At 39.8% G+C, this 23030-nt stretch overlaps 1 protein-coding gene across 1 annotated transcript; it reads right to left on the reverse strand.

Moving 5' to 3' along the window:
* Window positions 1–943: 943 nt before the first annotated feature.
* On the reverse strand, window positions 944–8806 carry LOC128125612 (pregnancy-specific glycoprotein 22-like). Its single transcript, XM_052763190.1, has 5 exons — window positions 8734–8806; window positions 7280–7639; window positions 3961–4320; window positions 2325–2684; window positions 944–1227 (listed from the first exon to the last, which is right to left on the reverse strand). The coding sequence occupies exons 1-5, from the start codon at window positions 8795–8797 to the stop codon at window positions 944–946; spliced, it is 1428 nt and encodes a 475-aa protein (XP_052619150.1). The 5' UTR covers window positions 8798–8806.
* Between the last annotated feature and the right edge of the window lie 14224 nt (window positions 8807–23030).

A 23030-nucleotide genomic window follows, 5' to 3' on the forward strand; every position in this document is an offset into this window, starting at 1 on the left:
CAATCAACTGTCAAATGTATCTGCAGATGACATGAACTTATTTGGAGAAAATAATAAAGATTCTACAGAAGTTTCTGGAACTGGTGAGCAAACATACCCACCTGGTCTGTTCTTCCATAAACTAATATTTACCACAAATAACTAGATGTCCTATTTTTTCTTATGCATAGAGACAGAAGTAGACGGGATATAGGTTTAGAAATGCCTTGCAAATGGACAATGGTGATGTTCACATGGTAATATGAATGTGCTTAATGCCACTCATCAGTGCACCTCAGAAAAGTTAAAGTAGAAAATCCCATCTATGTCATAAAAAAATATAAACAAGGAAAACAATCATGATCAAGTTTGCACTTGAATGCCAGTGTCAGGATAGAAACAGTCCACTTGATCCTTACACCATGTATTTTACATTTGTGTATCAAACAAACTGTGCATCAAAACTATTTAGAAATCAGTTATGTCCACAGATAAACTTGCGCAGTCACTTATCCGGTCACCATTCCTCACTTCACATGGATGATTGGTGTCGAGGAAGCATTGGTATTAGGTGAAACTACTTGAGCTTATGAGAGGATGTTTATCTCTATGCAAACACTGTACGATTTTAACAGGGGACCAAGAGCATCCAGAAGTTTGGGGATCCTGAAATTAGTTTCCATAGACTCTAAGAACTGGCTATATAATTGATGGACAAGCTAAGCTCTTAACTCCTTTGCAGTTCTGTCTACTATATTTATGTTTGCTTTTCCCCTTTAGAAACTGGGTCTCTTTTTATGTTCTGGCCAGTCCATGTGCACATTTATCCCAGGATTATAAGCTTGAGTCACCATGCTGGCTGTACCTGAGTAATAACTGACAATTTTTACCACATAACTTTTCTCCTTGTTGTACGCCATTGATAAAGAAATGCCAGCACTCTGCTATAGGATGAGAGGAGAGGTCACTCATTCTTCACAACCAGGCTGACTGGGAGACTGGTCTTTGAACTGACTTGGTTGGAGACCTCACACTTATACTCTCCAGCATCCTCTCTCCTGACAGGATCTATGCTGAGTTGGCAATTTTGGGGGGACAGAGACATCCTCTCTGTGAGCTGCAGATTCTGGTTATTGAAGATCCAACGGATGGAGATTCCAGGGTCAGCTGAGAAGCAAGTGAAGATCACAGAGCTCTGTACTGTGACTGTGGTGTCAATGACTCGCAATAAGGGCTGTGACACAGGCTCTGTGGAAAAAAGAGAGGGGACTAATGACAATATTCTTCAGCGAGCTCAAGTAGCCCCTCTATACTTCACACTTAATAAAGCCTCCACAGGAGAGAATTTGTTGGACCTGAGGGGTATATATATATGTGTGTGTGTGTGTGTGTGTGTGTGTGTGTGTGTGTGTGTGTGTGTGTGTGTGTGTGTGTGTGTATTGTGCTTTGGATCTGCCACCCATAGCCTGTATGACCCTGCTTGAGATCCTGAGTTTGCTGTGTCTCAATTTCCCTATAATTGGACACATTGCAAATGATCACTGCTTCTCCTGTGAGTTAACCTTAGTTATGAGCAATGGCTGGAACTTGGGATGGGGAAGATGCTCTAATCAGCAGCATCTGTTACTATCTACCTGAAGAAAAGTATTCCCTAGGCTTGATCCCCGAGAACAAGGAGGAGTATTGAGTAAGTATTACTTCTGTTTCTATACTTTGGGACATTGATCTTTCTGTGAAGTCTCTTAAACCTATAAGAATAATTGGCTAATAGTTGGGGAATCTGTATTTGGACTCAGAAAGGAGAGGATGCCCAAGTGACCTACCCAACTGCAGCTCCCATGTTAGTGCACAGCAAGTTACACACTCTATGGAACTTGGACAGTCAGTAAAGACTTGATCCCTATCAGCAATAACACGATATTAAAGCCAAACATTTCAAAATATCCCCAGTGTAACCTAGAGAAGTGTCAGGGGCAGAGATTTGGAACTAGGACTTCCTTGTACTCTCTGTAAAGATCTCATGGCTTCCTCAGGCAGTGCCTGCCTGGAAACCACGGAGTCTCTCTTGAGTCCTTGTATGGTGAGAGTCCCAAGACTCTGGGATGTGTCTGACATCCTAGTGCTGTGCTATCTAGCATATATTCTCTTCTCTGCAGGTGGAGCCCAGTGAGGTATTCTGACCAATTTTTGCCTACTCCACATGTGTCTTGCAGTCAGTGCCTAAACCCCAGTGTGGGGACACGGTGCTGTGAGGGAAACTGCAGGCACAACCCAGTTCTGACAGTCTAGTGTATGAAGTAGGATAAGCCACACCCAGCAACTGGAAGCCATAAAAGGTCACTTACTGTTCACATGGAGTTGCACAAATGCTTTCTCAATTTTGTAATCTTTGTTCAAAGTTTCTAGCATGTATAATCCTGCATCTTTCTCAGTGACGTCCTTGATCAGCAGGGATCCATTGGTGTATACCATTTCTCTTTGGCTGTGTGCAAGCCCCCAGATGGTGGAATCAATGGCTCGGTTGTATTCTGCAATTTTAAAGACGTCTGTCCTATACACTGATTTGTACCAGTAAAATTCTTGAAGATCTTCAGGCAGATTATGAACTAAGAGAAGAATGCTTTTTCCTTCAGCAACATACTGAGGCACTGATTCAATTTTGACTTGGGTAGAGGTTGGAGAGTTAGAGCATGTAGAAACGGAGGCTGGAAGAGAAAAAAGCCATCAATTGAAGAACATTGGGTTAGTCAGCAGGTGGTAACCTCTGTTCTGAACAGATAGATTCATGACTCAGCCTAGAGATGCAGATGTGGGTGTGTCTATCCTTCAAGGTGGAGGTCAGCAACATGACCTCCAATCCCTGAGTGCTTCTGGATGTGTCATTTCCTCTGCAAGGAGCTCTCTCTGTGGTTGTTTAAATAACTCCTCTCTCTCTGCCTCAGTCAGACACTGTAAACACTCATGAACACTACAATTTGAGATGATGTCTCCCTTGAAATCTACCGACCATAGATTTTCAATTTCTGGCTTTTTTTCAGTTTGCTTTAAGGATCCAGTCAACTCCTAACTTCACTTACTGATGTGCTTGGTTATTTGTCCTGCAGTCCACAGGACTAGAGGTGGGTGAGGGCAAGAGCAGTCTTATCTTTTTGTCAGGCTCAGGTCATAGAAAAGTCTCAGATACTTGGATGACTTGCTTTATGTCAACTTGACACAAGTTAGAGTCCCTTAGAATGTGGGAGAGTCAATTAAAAGTGCCACTATCAAATTGACCCAAGGGCAAGACTGTAGTATATACTATACACACACAAACACACACACACACACACACACACACACACACACACATAATTACAGATTAGTGTGAGAGGATCCAGCTCACTGCAGGCAGTTACACCCCTAGGCTATCAGTCTTGGGTGATAAAAGAGAGGAGACCGACCAAGCCATAAGTCTCAAGTCAGTAAGCAACACTCCTCTATGGTCTTTGTGCCAGTTCCTGGATTTTATATATGACACTCTCAACCTGGAGCTAAAACATACCCCAGTTTGGCCCTGGCAATTAAAAACCATTGTTCCCTGTTCAGCTCTGAGAAGAAGTAAGAATCAAGTCCTGGACAAATGATCTCTATGGTCATATGTAGTTGGGCCTAGGACACATGACAGGGGCCAGGGCTTCCGGGTGCTCACCTCTGTGAGGATGCTATGGTTTCCTCACACACATGGATAGAAGCCCCAGATACTGGACAGAGTCTGACATCTTATGTTGAATTTCTTTCCATCAATGTCTTCCTCAATACTGGGGTAGTCAGACTACAGACAATGATCTATGGCCATTTGTCTCCACCAGATGTGTCCCACACTAAGTGCTAAAACCCCAGCATGGAGACACAGTGCAGAGAGGAGTCATGCAAAAGGCAGACATGAGAGTCCTGTGTGTTTAAGCCTCACCCAGCACTGAACAATCACAGAGCATCACTTACTGTTCACCTCGAGTTGCACATGGGCTTCTTCAACTTTTAGATCTGTAGTCAGAATTCGTAGGGTATAGAATCCAGTGTCCTTACAGATGATGTTGTGGAGCAGGAGCGATCCATTTCTGAACAATGCTTCTCTACCACTGTGTGCTGGCCCCTGCAAACTTGAATCTATTTGTCTTATGTGTCGGGCAACTTCAAACTTCTTGTGTGCAAATACCCCTTTGTACCAGTAAAGAGCTTGAAGATTCTCTGGGAGATTGTGAACAAGTAGAAGAACACTTCCCCCTTCAGCAACACTGGGTGGCACTGATTCAATAGTGGGCTGGGCAGAGGGGGAAGGGTGCCCACAGGTATAAAGGGAGGCTAGAAGAGAAGAGAGATGCATTAATATTGTGACCTTTGTATTTTGCTAAGATGAGTCCCTCTGTCTTGAACAGCTGTGTCCATTGCTCATGCCTGGTGTGTGGGTTTTCATCTCACTTTCTTTCTTGGTGGAGGTCAGCACATGACCTCCACATTCTCAGTGTCCCCACTCTTGTCTTTTCCACTGTATGGCAATCTCTCCTCAGTTGTCAACAGGGCCGCAGCTTACTGCTGTCCTACTTGGTGGAGGACAGCACATGACCTCCATGTTCTCAGTGTCCCCAAAGTAGTCATTTCCACTATATGTCACTCTCTCCTCAGGTGTCAACATGGCCTGGCTCACTGCCCTCAGACCCCTGCTCACATTTCTGGTAGATTGGTGTTGGGATAACGCCTGCCCCTCCTCTTCCCCTACACACCCTGCTTCTTTACTCTCTGATCTTTTGTTGTTGTTGTTCTGTTCCTCTTGTGGTTCCAGTCAACACCTCACTTCACCCTCCAGCCTCTTGTACTTCAAGTCTGCTCAAACTGGGGCATTGTAAGAACCATGGTTTTTCTTATATTTTTAAAAGAAAATGCTACCTAGAAAAATCTCAGATACCTGTAGAGACTCAATCAATGAACGATTTCTCAAAACCCTTTATGCCCATGGATTTATTTAAGAAAACCTTAGGTTTGGGGATACAGTGTAAAATTTTTTCACTAGCTTTTTTGGCACTTATTTACAAATTATACTTGTGTGAGAGTTTGCATGCAAAGGCCTGTCTCAGTGTGCATGGGGCATGGCTGCAGGGCACAGTACTTAGGTGGAGGTCAGAGGACATCTTCCAATCCTTGCTTCTAAGTTCATCAGACAATGAATAAAATGCCCATATCCACTGATATCAAGGCCATGTCACTGATGACTACCAGCTTGATTTTTTTGTTCATGAAGACATAACTGAGAACATCAGTCTTCAGAATATTATGATCATGGTGAATAACTTTGGGTAAGAACAATCACCACCACCCATTATGATTTCTTGTTCATTGAGCGCTTCCTGCTGCTGAGCAACTCTCTGGCCTGTGTCTTCTCCCCTACAAACTGTGAGATTCTTCTCAGGTCCTTGTCCCATTTAGGAGACTCCAATTGGTAAGTCAGTCCTCTCACCTCACACACTATCAACTTGTAGTCTCAACTGTGAGCAGGAGCCTGTGAGAGGTAGTGTACCCTTTGCAGAGTGGTACAGATAGTGTATTCCTGGTCTCCATGACACTATTAAATACCTTCCTCTTGTGGAAAATCTACTCTAGAACAGCTTCCAAAATCTGCTGTCCTTTCCCACTCAGAGCTGAGTAGGCAGAGCACCCCACAGACTCCCATGGGCTGTGGGTGGGTCTGTGTTCAAAATATTTCTCTGCCCCCTGCATTCTCAGTGCTGCCTGGTGTCTCCCTCCCCTTCTGTCTTTATGTTTTAGTCCTCCAGATCACATGTGGACAAGGATGATGAACATCCCTGGGCCTTGAAAGAGCAGCAGCTTAATCTAGGTTTGCCCTGTGCTGTATCCTGGCCTTGGTCTGTCTGCAACAAAGAGGGAGTCTCTGTACTACATGTGTGGGACAGAAACCCAGCTATATTCACAGTCGCCCCTGTGAGATCAACGTTCTGGAAAGATGGAATTTGCTTTCACCAGAAAGTGGACAGAACTGTCTGTGAGGGCTCCAAAGGGACCAGCTATGTGGATCATGAGGAAAAGGAAAAAACTCTTCACTCTGCAATCACTAGTCAGCGTACTGACTCAGGACAAAGGCCCAGGGCCAGATGTGTCAGGAATCTCCCAGTCTGGGTGTGTGGGAATAGGAGACCTGAGTCATAGAACGAGGATGTGGATTCTACTGTCCTATGTAGAGTTGTAAGACAATGCTCTCACTTCCTTTGCTAACTGAGCTGTGTGATGGGTCTGTCCCTTAGCTCTTTTGCCATTCTAAGATGCCTTGGACTTCAGTCTAGGTCATTCTGTTTGGGTATCCTATCTTTCCCAAAGAAACTACACAAAGGGGGATCTGAATATGATACTATATCAATGTAGCAGATACAAGAAGGAGTCAATAGATCTGAGAAGGCCTTGTCAATGGCTTCCAGGTCTGAAGTGACAGAAGTAGATACCAGGCTACAAGGTAAAGTCCTGATTCAGACAAATACTTTTCTAAGTACTGATTGTGTGGCCTGATAATACCCCCCCACCCCGTGTGTCACTGGGGAACTGCAGCTCACATCTGTGGAGCTGTGCAGAACTTGTCAGGAGAACCTGTGTTTTTTGTTCCTCTCTTTGGGCAACCATGAACTTCCTGGATGTCTCATAACCATTTAAGGACATCTATGTAATGGCGTGGGCACCTGTTCTCTCCCTGTTTAGTCTCTGGACAAGATGTCTTTGGATCTAGCCAAACTCTAGCTCTTGTAACAGTACACTAGCTGGTTCCACATATCACAAGACTTCAACTGTTAAAAAAAAAATGTTCCCTGACACCAGGAAGTCAAAATGTAACTCTAGTGAAATGCTTCTCAGGGCTACCTGGTGTTGAGTCTGGGACAGAGGTCCTCAACCAGGGCTTCCTGGGGCTCACCATTCTATCAGAATCCCATTCCCATTCAATCCATTAATCAGGCAAACTCTCTGTCACTTGGGGACGGTCTCAGGGATACATTCCTTATGAGAACCCCAAGAGTATAGATAGTGAAGATAACCTAGGCTGATTTACCCACCATGCATCCAGCTGCCTGCAAGGTATAGTCAAATGAAGGATTCTGATCTACTGCAGTTATTCTCCACTTTGTGTGTCCTGAACTAAATGCTCAAACTCAAACATGGGGACACACGCAGAGTGGAGGTAGACACAGGCTGGGTTTGATATTTCTGTGCATATCCAGTGTAATGAACCCCATCCAGCACCCAGATTTCACACAGAATTACTTACTGTACACATGGAAGTACGTGGTTGTTGTAGATACAGTTTTTCCACCTCTATTTACTGTTTGTAGGGTATAGAATCCTGTGTCCTCCTTGGTGACATTTTTCAGCCACAGGGATCCATTGCTGTACACTGTTTCTCTGTCGCTTTGTCCAGGCCCCATCACACTTTGATTAGTGTTCAGTGCAAATAGTGCAATTCTGAGGTTCATATTTCTCACCTCCTTGTACCAGGAAAAAGCTAGAAGATTCTCTGGCAGATTGTTGGCACGTAGAAGGACGTTTTCTCCTTCAACCACTTGGGGCGGCACTGATTCAATGGTAACTTGGGCAGCGGTGGACAGGTGCCAGCAGGTTAAAAGGGAGGCTAGACCAGAAAAGAGAAACACAACCAACACTGAGCAGGTATGTTCATCACTCAGCTTAAGTGTATGAGTAGGGGTGTGCCCACCTTCCTTGATGAAGGTGAGCAACACGACTACCATTCCCTCAAAGCCTCTAACTATGTCATTTCCTCTATATGGGGATTCCTTGGTCAAGTGTCTGCCTGGATCCCTACACAGTGTCCCCATATCCCTCTTCACATAAACAGCATTTGGTTCAAGCAGTAATGCCTCTCTAACCTCTACCTCTAGAGAGCCCTCACTTTCTGACATGTTTCTCTGTTCCCTTCCTGGTTCCAGCCAACTTGAGACTTCATGCTCCAGACAATCTGATTTCTGTTCTACTATAACCAGGGTTTTGTGAGAACCTGGAGTCTTTGGAAGGTTCAATTCCTGGAAAAGACTCAGACACAAGTGGAGAAAGGAAAGAAGAGTGGTAGAAAGAAGGAAGAAGGACTGTGTCCATGGATTTTTCTACATAGTCCCTAGGTTTGGCAATAATGACAATGATTGTAGTCAAGTGTGATTTCATTTTTTTACATTTACTTATGTATTTTATGTGTGTGTTTGTGAAGGACCTGTCTCAGTGTGTGCATGTGCCAGTCCATGAAATGGTGCTCGTGGGAAGCACGTGTCCCAATGTGTACATCTGCAGGTCCATATGTCAGCTCCTGTATAGAGGGCTGGGTTGATCTTTCAGGAATCTATTCTTTCCATATGGGGCCTGAGGAATGAATTCAGGTTGTATACCTGGACACTGAGCAATCTCACTGGTCCACCCCTTTTTGATTTCTGTCTGGAGAGTCACCCTGTCAGGGTTGGGAACATCAGTCTTCAGAACACGGCAGCCAATATGACTGACTTTGAACATTTAGTGTTTGGAGCTTTTCACTATCCCTCATCACCTCCTGTCTGCTGAGAGCTTCTGGCTGCTGAGCCTTTGTCCCTCCCTGTGCCTTCTGCCTTGTGACCGCTAACAGAAACCCCAAGTATCCTCTTGGGCTCCTGTCCTCTTCAGAACACTCCATCCTGCCTCTGAGGTCCCTTCCCTCCACACTCAGAGAATAGACACACTTACCTGTGAGAAGAAGGCCCTGCCAGGGGGTGCAGCCCTTGCATGGAAGCAGAGATAACACCTCCATCTCTCTTCTCACTGTGGTTTCTTCCCTCTAAGAGGAGCTTCAGCTTTGGTTCAGGCTCCAAGTTTGGCTGTCCTTCCTTCCTCTAAGATGTGTGTCCTCCCGGGCAGGAGCACATCACAGAACCCAATGGTCTGTGGGTGGTGGGGTCTCTGTCCAAGGCACCGCTCTGTCTCTTCCACTCCCAGTGCTGTCTTAAATCCCTCTCACCTTTTCTCTCCTTATATTTCACCTCCAAATAACACATCAAGCTACAAGGCTGATAAACATCCCCGCACCCTCAGAGAATAATGGACATCTGTTGTGATAGCCTTGGGTCTGTCAGCTGCAAGGAAGGTGGCTCATTCCTACCTATGTGTCCATGTGACACAGACACCCAGTGTGCCCTATGTTCTCAGTGCTGTTAAAGGTGGGATTTACTCCCTGCAGTAAGGGGACAGAGATGTCTCTGAGTCCTCCTGTGTCAGTTAAGACAATGCCTCAAAGCATGTCCACAGACCATCCTGATAAAGATAGTTACTCAGTTGAAACACATTTTTCACAGGTGACTTTGGGCTGTGTCAAGGTGACAGTTAGTGCTAACTAGGACACTATTTCAGACTGTTAAGTCTTCCTCCTCCACAGGGAGATTCCAAAAGAAGTTCCCCTTTTGTCAATTAAGTGTCCTTCTCTGTTTGCTGTGGTCATCACATGTGCTGGTGTCCACTCTCCCTCACAGCTGGGCCATCAGAGCCAGGAAAGAGCTCATGACATCTATTCTGGGTTTCATTTTCTGATTCCCCAAATCCTCAGCCAAGGAACATTCTGATGTCTACCACTGACATTGTGGAGAATAAGTAAAATAGCATCATCAAACCATTAGCTTCATCTTGATTCAGGAGAGGCTCCCAGGCACATTCATCACCTGCCTCTAATGACTTCATGTGAATCAGAGCAGAAGTCATTCACTGAGACAAGAGAGCAGCTGGGAGGATGTGAGATAAAAGAGTGCAAACATGGTTCAAAGCTCTGGGTGTTCCTTTGAGCCATGGAAATCATGAAAGCAAATGGAGGGAACAGGAAGGCATAAGTTATTGGCAGAAAGAAAAATCTAGTTGACTTTAAAAACAGTCTCTCCACCTTGGAATTTCTTGCCAAGTGGGAGAAAGCATTCTCAGTGCAGTCTATCACACAAAAGAAAAATCAGAGATGCAAGGAAAGGAGGAAGAGACAGAAATGGAATATCCTGAAAGGAGAGAAGTTTGTTTGCGCCAGTGGACACAGAATGAGGATTAACTTTTGTATCTATCCAGAAGACCAAAACTTTACACCAAAGCTCAGTTCTGAGATTTACCAAGACCTGTAATTTTCTTTGCTGTGCAGAAAAACTACCTGTCAGGATGCAATTAAAATGCTAATACCTTTTGTCAACCAGCTACTTTGAAATGCTCCTGATAATCTTAAAAAGCAACTTTAAAAAATTAAGAAGAGGGAATTTTACCTGGAGTTACCAAATAAAGCTTAGAGCCACTGATGGATTAGGCTCTGACTTCAAACTCTCAAGAAAACTTTCAGAATGGTATCAAAGCTGATTACAATCTCTGAACTTTAGAATTGATTTGCATAACTTTCTGTCTTGTTGGAAGAAAATTGTGGTGGTATTTTATTTGAGCTGAAATGTGATATTTTAATTGTATGTTAATAAATAAAGCTTGCCTGGACATCAGAGTTCATAGCAAGCCATAAAACAGAAGTCTGGCAGTGGTAGCACACACCCTTAATCTGGTCACAGAGCAGGCAGAGTCTTTGAGTGGTCAAGGACACAGCCAAACATGGTGACATGTGCCTTTAAACCCAGTACCAACCATAGAGACCTGGAGGTCTATATAGACAGGCAGTGATGAGGAAGTGATGTGGCTGGGCTTAGAGCCAATGAGAAGGCAGGACAGGAAGTCAATAAAAGTGCAGTTCAGAGACAGGAAGAAGCTCTCTGTGGAAGCTACAGCGTGGTGGTAAGCTAAGGCTTGTTATGGCTACCCACTATTTCTCTGATCTCTTTGGCTATTGCCCCGTGTTTGGTTCTGTGTTTCTTCTTTAGTGAGACTGTTTAGAAATTTGTCTATATTTGGCTCACAAGTGGTGAGAATTCATTGAAAAACCATCGGTGGCCTTACAGACCAGAGGATACAGACCCCAGTCCTGGACGGAGCCACAAGCTGTCCAACTAAACGCAGCCAGAGCTGCACTTGACCATAGCTACAAGCGGTCAGGCTGCATGCAGCTGGAGCTACTTATAGCCAGATCTCCAACTCACATGGCAGGAGATTAAAGGGGCTGGAGCTGCTAGTGGCTAACTGCCTGTGGGTTTATAGGCCCCTGGCTCAGGCTGAAATGGCTCAGCCTGGACTTTAGCTTTTAGCTTTTTTCTCTTCTCCTGGTAGGTAGTAGACTCTCTCTCTCTCTCTCTCTCTCTCTCTCTCTCTCTCTCTCTCTCTCTCTCTTTCTGGATCTCCATCTCAGACTGCAACCACACTAGGTAGCTGTTTTGAAATTCCCACAGACTTCTACTGTTCTACACATACTTGGTAATTCAAATAAGATATCAGATATCTTAAAGGGAGAAACTACTTAAAAGAGAAAAATTTTTCCCACATTAGAAAATGGGAAATATCTTTACAATTGGTCTTTGTTTGATAAAACATTAGGCAGTCTGAAAACAGAACAGTTACGTGAGAGAATTAATGTTGATAGGATGTATGTAACATCAATTATGCATATTATTTGATAATTACCCTTATATTACTATTTAAGAAGATGGTCAATTTAAGTGCCAAGATAAAAGCTTTAGAAAATTAATTATTAATAATATAATTATATATTAATATACCTATTAAAATTAATTATAGAGAAATTCAGACTCAGAAGAATTTAAAGGTGAAATTATTTCAGGATTGGATTATAAGGTTATAGAGAGACAGCCTGTTTTCAAACAATCAAACTTAATTTAACTGGTAACCATACAGCAACTACCTGATCAAGGGCATGCACAAACTAAGTGAACTCCAGTTGAAATGCTAGATTTGAGGATATTTAAGGAAGCTATAGTATCCTATGGCATGCATTCTCCATTTGTAAAGCAAATGTTAAACTCGTGGTCAACTTGTAATAGAATTATTCCTCAAGACTGGAAGGAATTAGTAATGGCTGTTCAGGAATACAGAGCACAATTGCAGTGGTTCATGTGGTACAGAGATGAGGCTAAGATAATAGAAAATCAATGTAGAGCTAGAGGTGTGGAAATTTCCCAGGATCAGCTTCTTGGAAAAGGCCAATACACTGGAATACAAAAGCAATGTTTGTATGATAACCAAATCTTAATTCTTTGCTGCATGGCAGCCATGATTGCATGGGACAGAATTGGGGAAACAGGAAAGAAAATTGAGTCATTCACAAAGGTTATACAGGGCCCAAAAGAATCTTTCATGGATTTCTTACAAAGGCTGTCTTCAGCAGTAAATAGAATAGTACCAGAATCAGAAGCTAGAGAGATAATAATTGAATCTTTGGCTTTTGAGAATGCAAATGCAGCATGCAAAAGAATAATCAGGCCATTAAAGGCAAGATCTGCACCTTTGGAGGACTGGATCAGGGACACAATTAATATTGAGTCTCATGGCCATGAAGATATGTGGATAGGAGAAGCAATTTCAAAAGGATTGAGGAATGTCAGATATTTTGGGTGTGGAAAGCAAGGATATTTGAAAAGGGAATGTAAACAGGGCATTCCTAGAAAGAATGTTTATTCAAGGAACAACAGCAACAGAATACCCCTCCCTTCTGGAATATGCAGAAGGTGTGATAAGGGTAAACATTGGATCAATGAATGTAGATCAACAAGGGACAGACAAAGTAATCCTTTGCCTCTGTCCTCTGGAAACTCCCAGAGGGGCCTCATGCAGGCCCCCACAGCAAATCAAGTTCAGACCTTTTCTGCCATCATAGAAAAAAACCCCTACTCAGAGCAATTAAATAACCAAATGCCTATTGGAATAAACCAGGCTGCTCAGGGTGATAAAACAGGTGAGGCAGAAAGAACAGAAAATTCAAGAAAAGCCATAAAGCAATTTTGGGGGGCAAAATTCTATAAATGAACAAAGACCAAAATTAAAAATATGAATAAATGACAATTTCTTGGATGGTTTAGTAGACACATGTACAGACATGACAATAATTGCACCAGAATTTTGGCATCCAAATTGAGCTCTTCAGGAGGTAAATGTTCAGCTGTCAGAGATTGGAACATTATCTCAAGTGAAACAGAGTGCAAGATGGCTCAAATGTATAGGTCCAGAAGGACAGAGGAAAATTAAAACCATATGTGGCTAACATAGCTATGAATTTATGGGACTGTGATCTATTACAACAATTGAATACTCAGATTAACATTCCTCCAACCCCAGAAAAAAATCATAAACTAACACATGTTTCTAAGAGAAATATTAGAAGGTATTAGTCTAATGAGTGTTCACCAGCCATCCAGATTGTACAAGAACAGGGCACAACAACTGATGATCTTCCAAAGACACCAACAGCTCTACCTTTAAAATGATTAACAGACAAGCCTGTATGGGTTCAGCAATGGCCTTTAACAACAGAGAAACTCCAGGCTTTAGAAGAGCTGTTAGAAGAACAGTTAAATGCTCAGCATATTGAAGAATCAACCAGCCCTTGGAATTCTCCTGTATTTGTTATTAAAAAGAAATCTGGTAAATGGAGAATGGTAACATACCTAAGAACAATTAACAATGTAATTTAGCCAATGGGCTCTCTACAATCTGGAATTCCTTTGCCTACTCTGTTACCTAAAGGATGGCCTCTTATAGTTATTGATTTAAAAGACTGTTTCTTTTCAATACCCTTACAAGAAAATGACAGAGAAAGATTTGCCTTCACAGTACCTACTTATAATAATTCTCAACCGGTTAAGAGATATCAATGGAGGGTTCCCCCACAAGGAATGTTGAATAGCACAATCCTGTGCCAATATTTTGTACAACAGCCATTGGAAGTGATGCATAAAAAATTTCCTAAATCTATAATTTAACATTGTATAGATGATATTTTACTAGATGACTCAAATGTAGCTACTTTAGAAAGAATGTTTGAAGAAGTAAAGAAAATTTTACCTTGTTGGGGATTACAAATTACTCCTGAAAAGCAACAAAGAGGAGATTCTATTAATTATTTAGGATATAAAATAGGTCTACAAAAAATTAGACCCCAAAAGGTGCAAATTAAGAGAGATAGATTATGGACTCAATGAATTTCAAATATTATTTGGAGACATTTCTCATCTATGAACTATTGCTGGGGTTAATGATGAACTGAGTAATTTGTTCAAAACCTTAGAAGGTGACAAGGTCTTAAATTGTCCAAAAGAATTGTCCCCTGAAGGTGAGAAGGAATTGCTCTTGCTAGTAAAGAATGTACAGGAAGGACACATGGATTGTGTGGATCTAAAGGTCGATTGCATTTGGTTATTTTACCCTCTAGGCATTCTCCTACAGGAATTTTAATGCAGAGGGAAGATATTATATTGGAATGGCTATTTCTACCAAATAAACAGAGTAAAAAAATTAAAAACTTATATGGGAAAAAAATCTCTGACTTGATTTTAAAAGGAAAATTGAGACTTCATCAATTAGCAGGAATAGACACAGCAGAAATTGTCATACCTTTAACTAAGGAGGACATTGAAAAATTATGGGCAGAAAGGAAACCTTGGCAATAAGCTTGCAGTAATTTTTGGGGAGATATTAACAGCAAATATCCCAAAAGCAATAAAATTGAACTTATAAAGAGTGCTGAATGGATTTTGCCTTGCATTGTATGGGAAACACCCATATCTGGAGCTTCTACATTTTATACAGATGCAAACAAACAAGGAAAGGCAGGTTACAAATCAGATAATTTAAATAAAGTGGTTCAAAGTCCTTATAATTTAGTTCAAAAATCAGAACTGTATGCTATTCTGTTGGTATTAATGGATTTTTCAGAACCTTTCAATATAGTTACTGACTCTCAATATGCTGAAAGAGTGGTATTACATATTGAGACTGCAGAATTTATCCCTGATGAGTCAGAATTAACTTTATTATTTATTCAGTTATGAGATATAATCAGGAAAAGGAGTCATCCTTTATATATAACTCACATTCGATCCCATACGAGTCTGCCTGGCCCTCTAGCACAAGGTAATGATGAAATTGATAAATTATTGATAGGAAATGTGCTGGAGGCCTCAGAATTTCATAAAAAATCATGTCAATAGTAAAGATTTAAAAAAGGATTTTTCACAGCTGATTTGAATGTTTGTATTTTCTTTGACTTTGCCTTTGGTGCTGGCTTGTACTGTCTCTTCATTATGTGTGTTGTTGATGGAATCAGAAGAACTCCTCAGTGACTAGTTGTTTAGAGCCATTATATGAACTGTTTGGTTAGATTTGGGTGCATGTAGCATAGCAGTCAAATGGACCTCATTGATTAGCATAGCAGTCATTGGACCTCAAGAGATTAAAGCACTTCTTACAAATATCTTCCATAACTAACAAGTGTTAGAATCCTAGTCAAGTTCATATGTACATTGTCACAGAGCAAAATAAACTATAATTGGCTGTCATGTTTTATATAATCACTTCTGCAAGATCCCATTTTTGGATACTAATATTTGACATGGTTAATATTAATTAACTTTTAGAATTGTTTATTAATAATGAAAATAGGTAATTTTAATTTTACATAAGCAACATTTCACTATTAATGGCTTAAATTGGGTGGTAAGCAAACTGATTTGAAATAAAATATGAACATGTGCCATTGTATTATAACATCATACACTTTCTTGACAGATAAAATTTAAAAAAATGTTTTTTGTAGTATGCATTGTATAGGTTTATAGTATATGTAGTAAATGAAAGTATGGCAAAAGATTTCAAAATGATGGTTCCTTATGACTAAAAAGGAAATAGTAAATGTATCTTAGATTTTTATAATGGAGAGAGAGAGAGAGAGAGAGAGAGAGAGAGAGAGAGAGAGAGAGAGAGAAATGGGAAAATAAGTATATTTTATCCATGCATACCAAGATACATTTAGTTTCAAATATTTTTTAATTAAAAGACAAAACCTTTCCTGTTGCCAAAAACATTTTGCTTTAATAAAGATATAACCTGCCTAAAAGGAAACCTCCCCACAAAGTTAAGATTGTGGCAGGGTTTTGTTTTTATCTTTCCAGGAGAATAAAAGCGTACAACTAAAAAACCTAAAGACTGCTGGACAAATGAGACCTTGGAAGAAGAAGAACTACTCATCAAGAGAAAATGTCCAAAGAAAAAGAGGAAATTGTTCGAAAGGTATAGCACATCTTTAACAGGATAGAATTTCATAAATCTTCCCCAAAACTTGTTTTTGGTGCTCTGTATAAAAATAAAAGGAATGTGGTCTTTTGTGGTCCTAATTTAATTAAAAATTAAAGCTGGCTTTGGAGTGGAGTTTGGTTCTCTCTCCTTCTCTAAACTCAAATATGCTTGTTAAAGAAAAATCTGAAACCACTATCTCATGTCAGAAGAGCCATCTGGTATGGGACAGAAGATAACCAAAATTAAGGGACTATTTTATTGCCACTAATCTCATAATCTTTTGTTGTTTGGGTTTTTTGACTCCTTAATATTTTTCTTAAGGTATAAATATTATCTCAAAATATATAATGTTATTATATATATCTATCTATCTACATATATATATGTAGATAGATATATATATACACACAACTTTCTGTCAGGGTATTAGTAGTCATACAGAGTACTAACTAATTCTAGTAATAAGCAGCTTTATTTAGCTTCCTGTACCTGTTTTTGGGTTTGAGTCTGAATCAGGTATTTAACAACCAGGTTTGTTTACCCCAGATGTACTTAATAGATTGCATCCCTTTAATCATTTGGAGATCTGCTATATATGACATGTAAAACGTTTTAAGTTTTTTGCAATTAACACTGACCATTCCTGGCAGTGACCTCCCAGGTCTCCAAGATGATGGTGCCCTAAAATAATGAATCTATCTGGATTGTGGTAATGCCATTAAGCTGATAAACACCACCCAAATGTCAGCTTTGGACTACAAACTGCTCATGGAAACTTCAAAGTCTTTAGCTAAGGTGGTTCAGCCTCATACACTATTCCAGAAAGTATCAGATAAGTCCTGTATGTTCCCATCACACAGATACTGGACAAAACATATACAGCTAGACTTTCCAAGACTTGACCATTATCCCAATTTTCTCAGGGTCCACTCAACCCCAGACAATAGGAAGTGATTTTAAGAGTACAATGCCCACATTATCAGGATTTGGGGTATATAAGTTTTAGTCATTTGATGGGTTATGGATGTTTGTCATTGTTTAGGGGGGTTAGTCACAAGTTTTTATTGGTCATGATCAGGGAGGAAACTAAGTAACAGAGGTTAGATTCAGGGATTTCTTTCTGAAAAAAAAGGAAGGGGGATAATGACAGGATAAAATGGTAGATTATTGAATCTACTTTTAGACTAAAAAGCAACTACTGATCTTAAATATTTTACATTGGTATGAACTTTTGTATATTGACACAAATTTAAGGATATTTTTGTTGCAACATACTGTGTATGTGATGCTACTCTTGTTGAAGGCATTGCACCTATGCAGCTCATTTAAATATGTAAAGTTCTAGTTCTTAAAAGCTATAATTATGAACTATTTAGGGTACTTAAGAAATGCAGGTTAGCTCCTCCACCAACCACAGCCCCAGCAGTTGGTCAGCAGGTAAAACTCATACAGACAGGCTGCTCCACTACCCCACCACCCATTAGATCCTATAACCTACAAGTCCCACTCTGCCCCCCAAACATATAGAATCCACCATCCTTCCCATGGTCAAATATCCCCCCACTGCATCATAGCGCCACAGAGGCACAGGCTCCACCTGTACCAACTGCAGTAAGAGGTGAGTGGCTTGTCTCCTAGCTGGACATAACTACTCTCTAGGCCGTAGGCTCCAGGGCACATCATATGCACTCTGCATTGCAGTCTAAGCAACTAGTCATCACATGAGACTCCTGTAGCAAGGCTACTCCACCACCCTTTCCACCCATCAGACCCTATAACCTAAAAGTCCCACTCCACCCCCAAGCACACAAAACACATCATCCTCCCTCCAGGCAACCATTCCCCATGCGTAAAGGCTCCAAGAGGCACAGGTTCCAACTGCACCAATTGGAGGAAGAGGTGAGTAGCTGGTGTCCAAGCTGTAAAGCTCCATTCTAGGCCCTAGGCCCTGGGGCACATGTATGCCTCTCCTGTACCCATTGCAGCCCCAGCATCCCATCTGCAGGTAAGACTCCTGTAGCCAGGGCACTCTACCACCCCTGTTACCCATTTGACCCTGTAACCTACAAGTTCCACTCTGTCCCCCCCCAAAAAAATCAAGGAATCCGTCATCCTCCCCCAGACCAATCAGATGCACAAGATCAGTAAACCCCAGAGGCACAGACACCACCTTCACCAATTGGACAAAGGATCAACACCTATACCTATAGGTACCCCAATTCATGTTGGTAGATGGCGGTGTAAGAATAGATTCAACAATATAAAGAGCAATATAGCACCACCAGAACATAGTGGTTCTACAAAAGCAAGACATTAACATCCCAATGCAGATGAAGCTGAAGAAAATAACCTTAAAAATAACTTTAGGAAGATGATAGAGGCCCTTAAAGAGGAAATGAACGTAATGCACGTAAAGAAATGGAGTAAAACACAAACAAAAAATTGGAAGAAATCAGTAAATACCTTAAAGAAAGCCAAGAATGGCAAGAAAAAAGAATCAAATGAGTAAAGAAAACAGTTCAAGATTTAAAAATTGAAAAAGAGGCAATAAAGATAACAAAAACCAATGGAATTCTGAAAATAAAATATCTGGGTAAATGAACAAGAACTGTAGATGCAAGCATAACCAACAGAATACAAGAGATAGAAGAGAAAATCTTAGTCATTGAAGATATAATCAAGAAAATAAACTCATTGGAAAAGAAAATGTTAAATCCAACAGAGTCATAACACAAAATGTCGAGAAAATCTGGGACATCATGAAAAAACCAAACCTAAGAATAATAGGGACAGAAGGAGAATACTAACTCAAAAGCACAGAGAAAACATTCAACAAAATCATGTGAGGAAACTTTGCTAACCTAGAGAAGGACATTCCTATGAAGATACAAAAAGCTTGCAGAACACGAATTAGACTAGTCCAAAAAGAAAGTCCTCTCACCACATAATAATCAAATCACTAAACATACAGAATAAAGAAAGAATATTAAGAGCTGCAAAGGAAAAAGGCCAAGTAACATATAAAGGCAGATCTATCAGAATTACACCCAACTTCTCAATGGAGACTGAAAGACAGAAGGTCCTAGACAGATGTTTTGCAGACACAAAGAAAGCACAGTTGCCAGTCCAGACTACTAGACCCAGCAAAACTTTCAATCACCATAGATGGAGAAAACAAGATATTCCATGACAAAACCAGATTATACACACCTATCCACAAATACAGCCCTGCAGTAGAATGAAAACTCCAACCTAAGGAAGTTAGATGCACACATGAAAACACAGGCAACAGATAATCTGACACAAGCAAATTGCAAAGAAGAGAAACACACACAACCAATAATTAAAAAATAAGAGGAATTAACAATCATTGGTCATCAATGTCTCTTAATATCAATAGATTAAATTCATCTATAAAATGACACAGGCCAAGAATGGATACCAAAACAGAATCCATCCTTCTACTGCATATAAGAAACACACCTCAACTTCAAAGACAGACATTACCTTAGAGTAAAGGGTTGGGAAAACATTTTCCAATCAAATGGACCTAAGAAACCAGCTTGTTTCCTAATTTCTAACAAAATAGACATCAAACTAAAATTAATCAAAAGAGATGGGAAAGGACATGTCATATTCATCACAGGAAAATTCCATGAATATGAAATCTCAATTCTGAACATTTATGACACAAATACAATGGCACACACATTTGTAACAGAAACATTTCTAAAGCTTAGATCACATATGAAACCCCATACACTAGTAGTGGCAGATTTTAACACTCCACTCTCACCAATGGACAGGTCTGCCAGACAGAAACTTAACAGAGACAAAAGGGAACTAACAGATGTTATGATGCAAAAGGACTTAATATACATCTATAGGATATTTCACCAAAACACAAAAGAATATACTTTCTTCTCAGAACCACATAGAACCTTCTCTAAAATTGACCACATAATCTCTCACAAAGCAAATCTCAACAGATACAAAAAAATTGGAATAAACCCCTGTTTCTTTTCAGATCACCATGGCTTAAAGTTAGAATTCAATAACAACACAAATTTCAGAAAGCCTATAAACTCATGGAAGCTAAACAATGCTTAACTGAGTTACCACTAGGTCAATGAAGAAATAGAGGAAAACTTAAAGACTTCCTCAATTTCCATGAAAATGAATGCACAACATACCCAAAATGCGACACTATGAAAGCAGTGCTAAGAGGAGTGTTCACAGCACTAAGTGCTCACATAAAGAATTTGGATAAATCTCACAGTAGCAACTTAAAAGCACATCTGAAAACTCTAAAACAAAAAGAAGCAAACTAACCCAGGAGAAGTAGACAATAGAAAATTATCAAACTAAGGGCTGAAATCAATAAAATAAAAACAAAGAACAATATAAAGAATCAATGAAACAAACAAAGAGTTGGGTCCTTGAGAAAATCAACAAGATAGACAAACCTTTATCCAAACTAACCAAAAGGCAGAGAGAGAATATCCAAATTAACAAAATCAGAAATGAAAGGTGAACCACAGCAATAGACACTGAGGAAATCCAGAGAATTATTAGGTCATACTTTGAAACCTGTGCTCCACAATTTGGAAAAATCTAAAAGAAATGGACAATTTTCTAGATAAGTACCACATACAAAAATTAAAATAAGACAAGATAAACTATTTAAATGGACCTATAACCCCTAAGGATATAGAAACAGCCATTAAAATCTTCCAACCAAAAAAAATAAAAAAGCCCAGAGGCAGATGATTTCAGCACAGAATTCTAACAGAATTTCAAAAAAGAATTAACAACAATACTTCTCAAATTGTTCTACTCAATAGAAACAGAAGGAACACTACCAAACACTTTTTTATGATGCTACACTTACCCAGCTACTCAAACCACACAAAAATGCAACAAAGAAGGAGAATTACAGACCAATTTCCTTCATGAACATTGATGAAAAATACTCAATAAAATACTGGCAAACTGAATTCAAGAACACATCAAAAAATTATCCATCATGCTCAAGTAGGCTTCATCCCAGAGATGATTCAACATACAAAAATTTGTCAATGTAATCCACTATACAAAGAAAACTGAAAGAAAAAAAAGAGCACATGATCATCTCATTAGATGCTGACAAAGCTTTCATCAAAATCCAACACCCCTTTATGATCATGGTGCTGGACAGATCATGGATACAAGGAATATACCTAAACTAATAAAGGCAATATACAGCAAGCCAACAAGTGAACATCAAACTAAACGAAGCAAAACTTGAAGTGATTCTACTAAAATCAGAAACAAGACAAGTCTGTCCATTTTCTTCCTATCTATTCAATATAGTACTTTAAGTTCTAGCTTAGCAATAAGACAACAAAAGGAGATCAAGGAATACAAATTGGAAAGGAAAAAGTCAAATTTTTTGCTATTTGCAGATGATATGATAGTATACATAAGAAACCCTAAAAATTTAACCACAGAACTCCTACAGCTGATGAACACCTTCTGTAATGTGGCAGGATACAAGATTAACTAAAAAAAAAATAGGTAGCTCTCCTATATAAAATTGATAAATGGTCTGAGAAACAAATCAGAGAAACATCAACCACCATTTGCAATAGCCACAAATAACAAAATATCTTAGGTGTAACTCTAACCAAACAAGTGAAAGACCCGTGTAACAAGAAATATAAATCTTTGAAGAAAGAAATTGAAGAAGATATCAGAAAATGGAAAGATCTCCCATGCTCTTGGATAGCTATTTCAACATAGTAAAAATGGCAATCTTACCAATGGCAATCTACAGATTCAATGCAATTCTCATCAAAATCCCAACACAATTCTTCACAGATCTTGGAAAAACAATACTCAACTTCACATGGAAAACCAAAAAACTCAGGATAGCTAAAACAATCCTTTACAATAAAGCAACTTCTGGAGGCATCACCATCCCTGACTTCAACCTCTACTATAATGTTATAGTGATAAAAAAAACAGCTTGGATTCCTTCATCCTTGATGACCCTAGATTGTGTCAAGCAGAAAAAAATATATATCCTGGACACCATGATATGGGAATTCTTGCCTAAGTTTCTACCTTGACTGTCCTGTGTGTCCTGTAGATTTTAGACTCAACAGTGACTGCAAGATCAACTGTTGTGTGAATTTCCAGCCTGCCAGCTTACTCTACAGATCTGGACTTGCTAGCTCTGATAAATACATGGGCTAATTCATTAACACCCCTTCTTTTCTCTCTCCCTCCCTCTCTTTCTTCCCATACACTCTCCATTCACCTGCTCACACAGAAATGCATATATGTGTGTGTGTATGTATATATATATATATATGTGTGTGTATATATAATATGTATGTGTATATATGTATATATGTTATTGTATACATATATTTCTATACAGACAAATGTATACAACATCTGCATTCAGATAGTATTCAGATAGTAACTGGCTAGATAGTAGTAAGGTATACTTCATACAGAGGTAAGTAGGGTAAGGCTAGGAGAAGAGCAATGGAGCCATCAAGAAGGAGCAGCAGCTTGTTCAAGGACCAGGAGCCTTTGCTTGTGCTGTAGATTGGAATATTGATCCTACGCTAATATCTGGGAGGTTGTGTTGAAGAGCAGTAGGTACAAGATTAGATAGACTGATGGGACACCAGGACCAATGCATAGAAGTCCATTCTTTTCATATATATATATATATATGTATATATATATATACATATATATATACATATATATATGTATATATTTTCATATATATATATATATATATATATATATATATATATATATATATATGAGACATCTTTTCTGTA

This window comes from Peromyscus californicus, unplaced genomic scaffold, assembly GCF_007827085.1.
Source record: "Peromyscus californicus insignis strain IS unplaced genomic scaffold, ASM782708v3 Scaffold_4__1_contigs__length_199733344, whole genome shotgun sequence".
NCBI classification, from domain to species: Eukaryota; Metazoa; Chordata; class Mammalia; order Rodentia; family Cricetidae; genus Peromyscus; species Peromyscus californicus.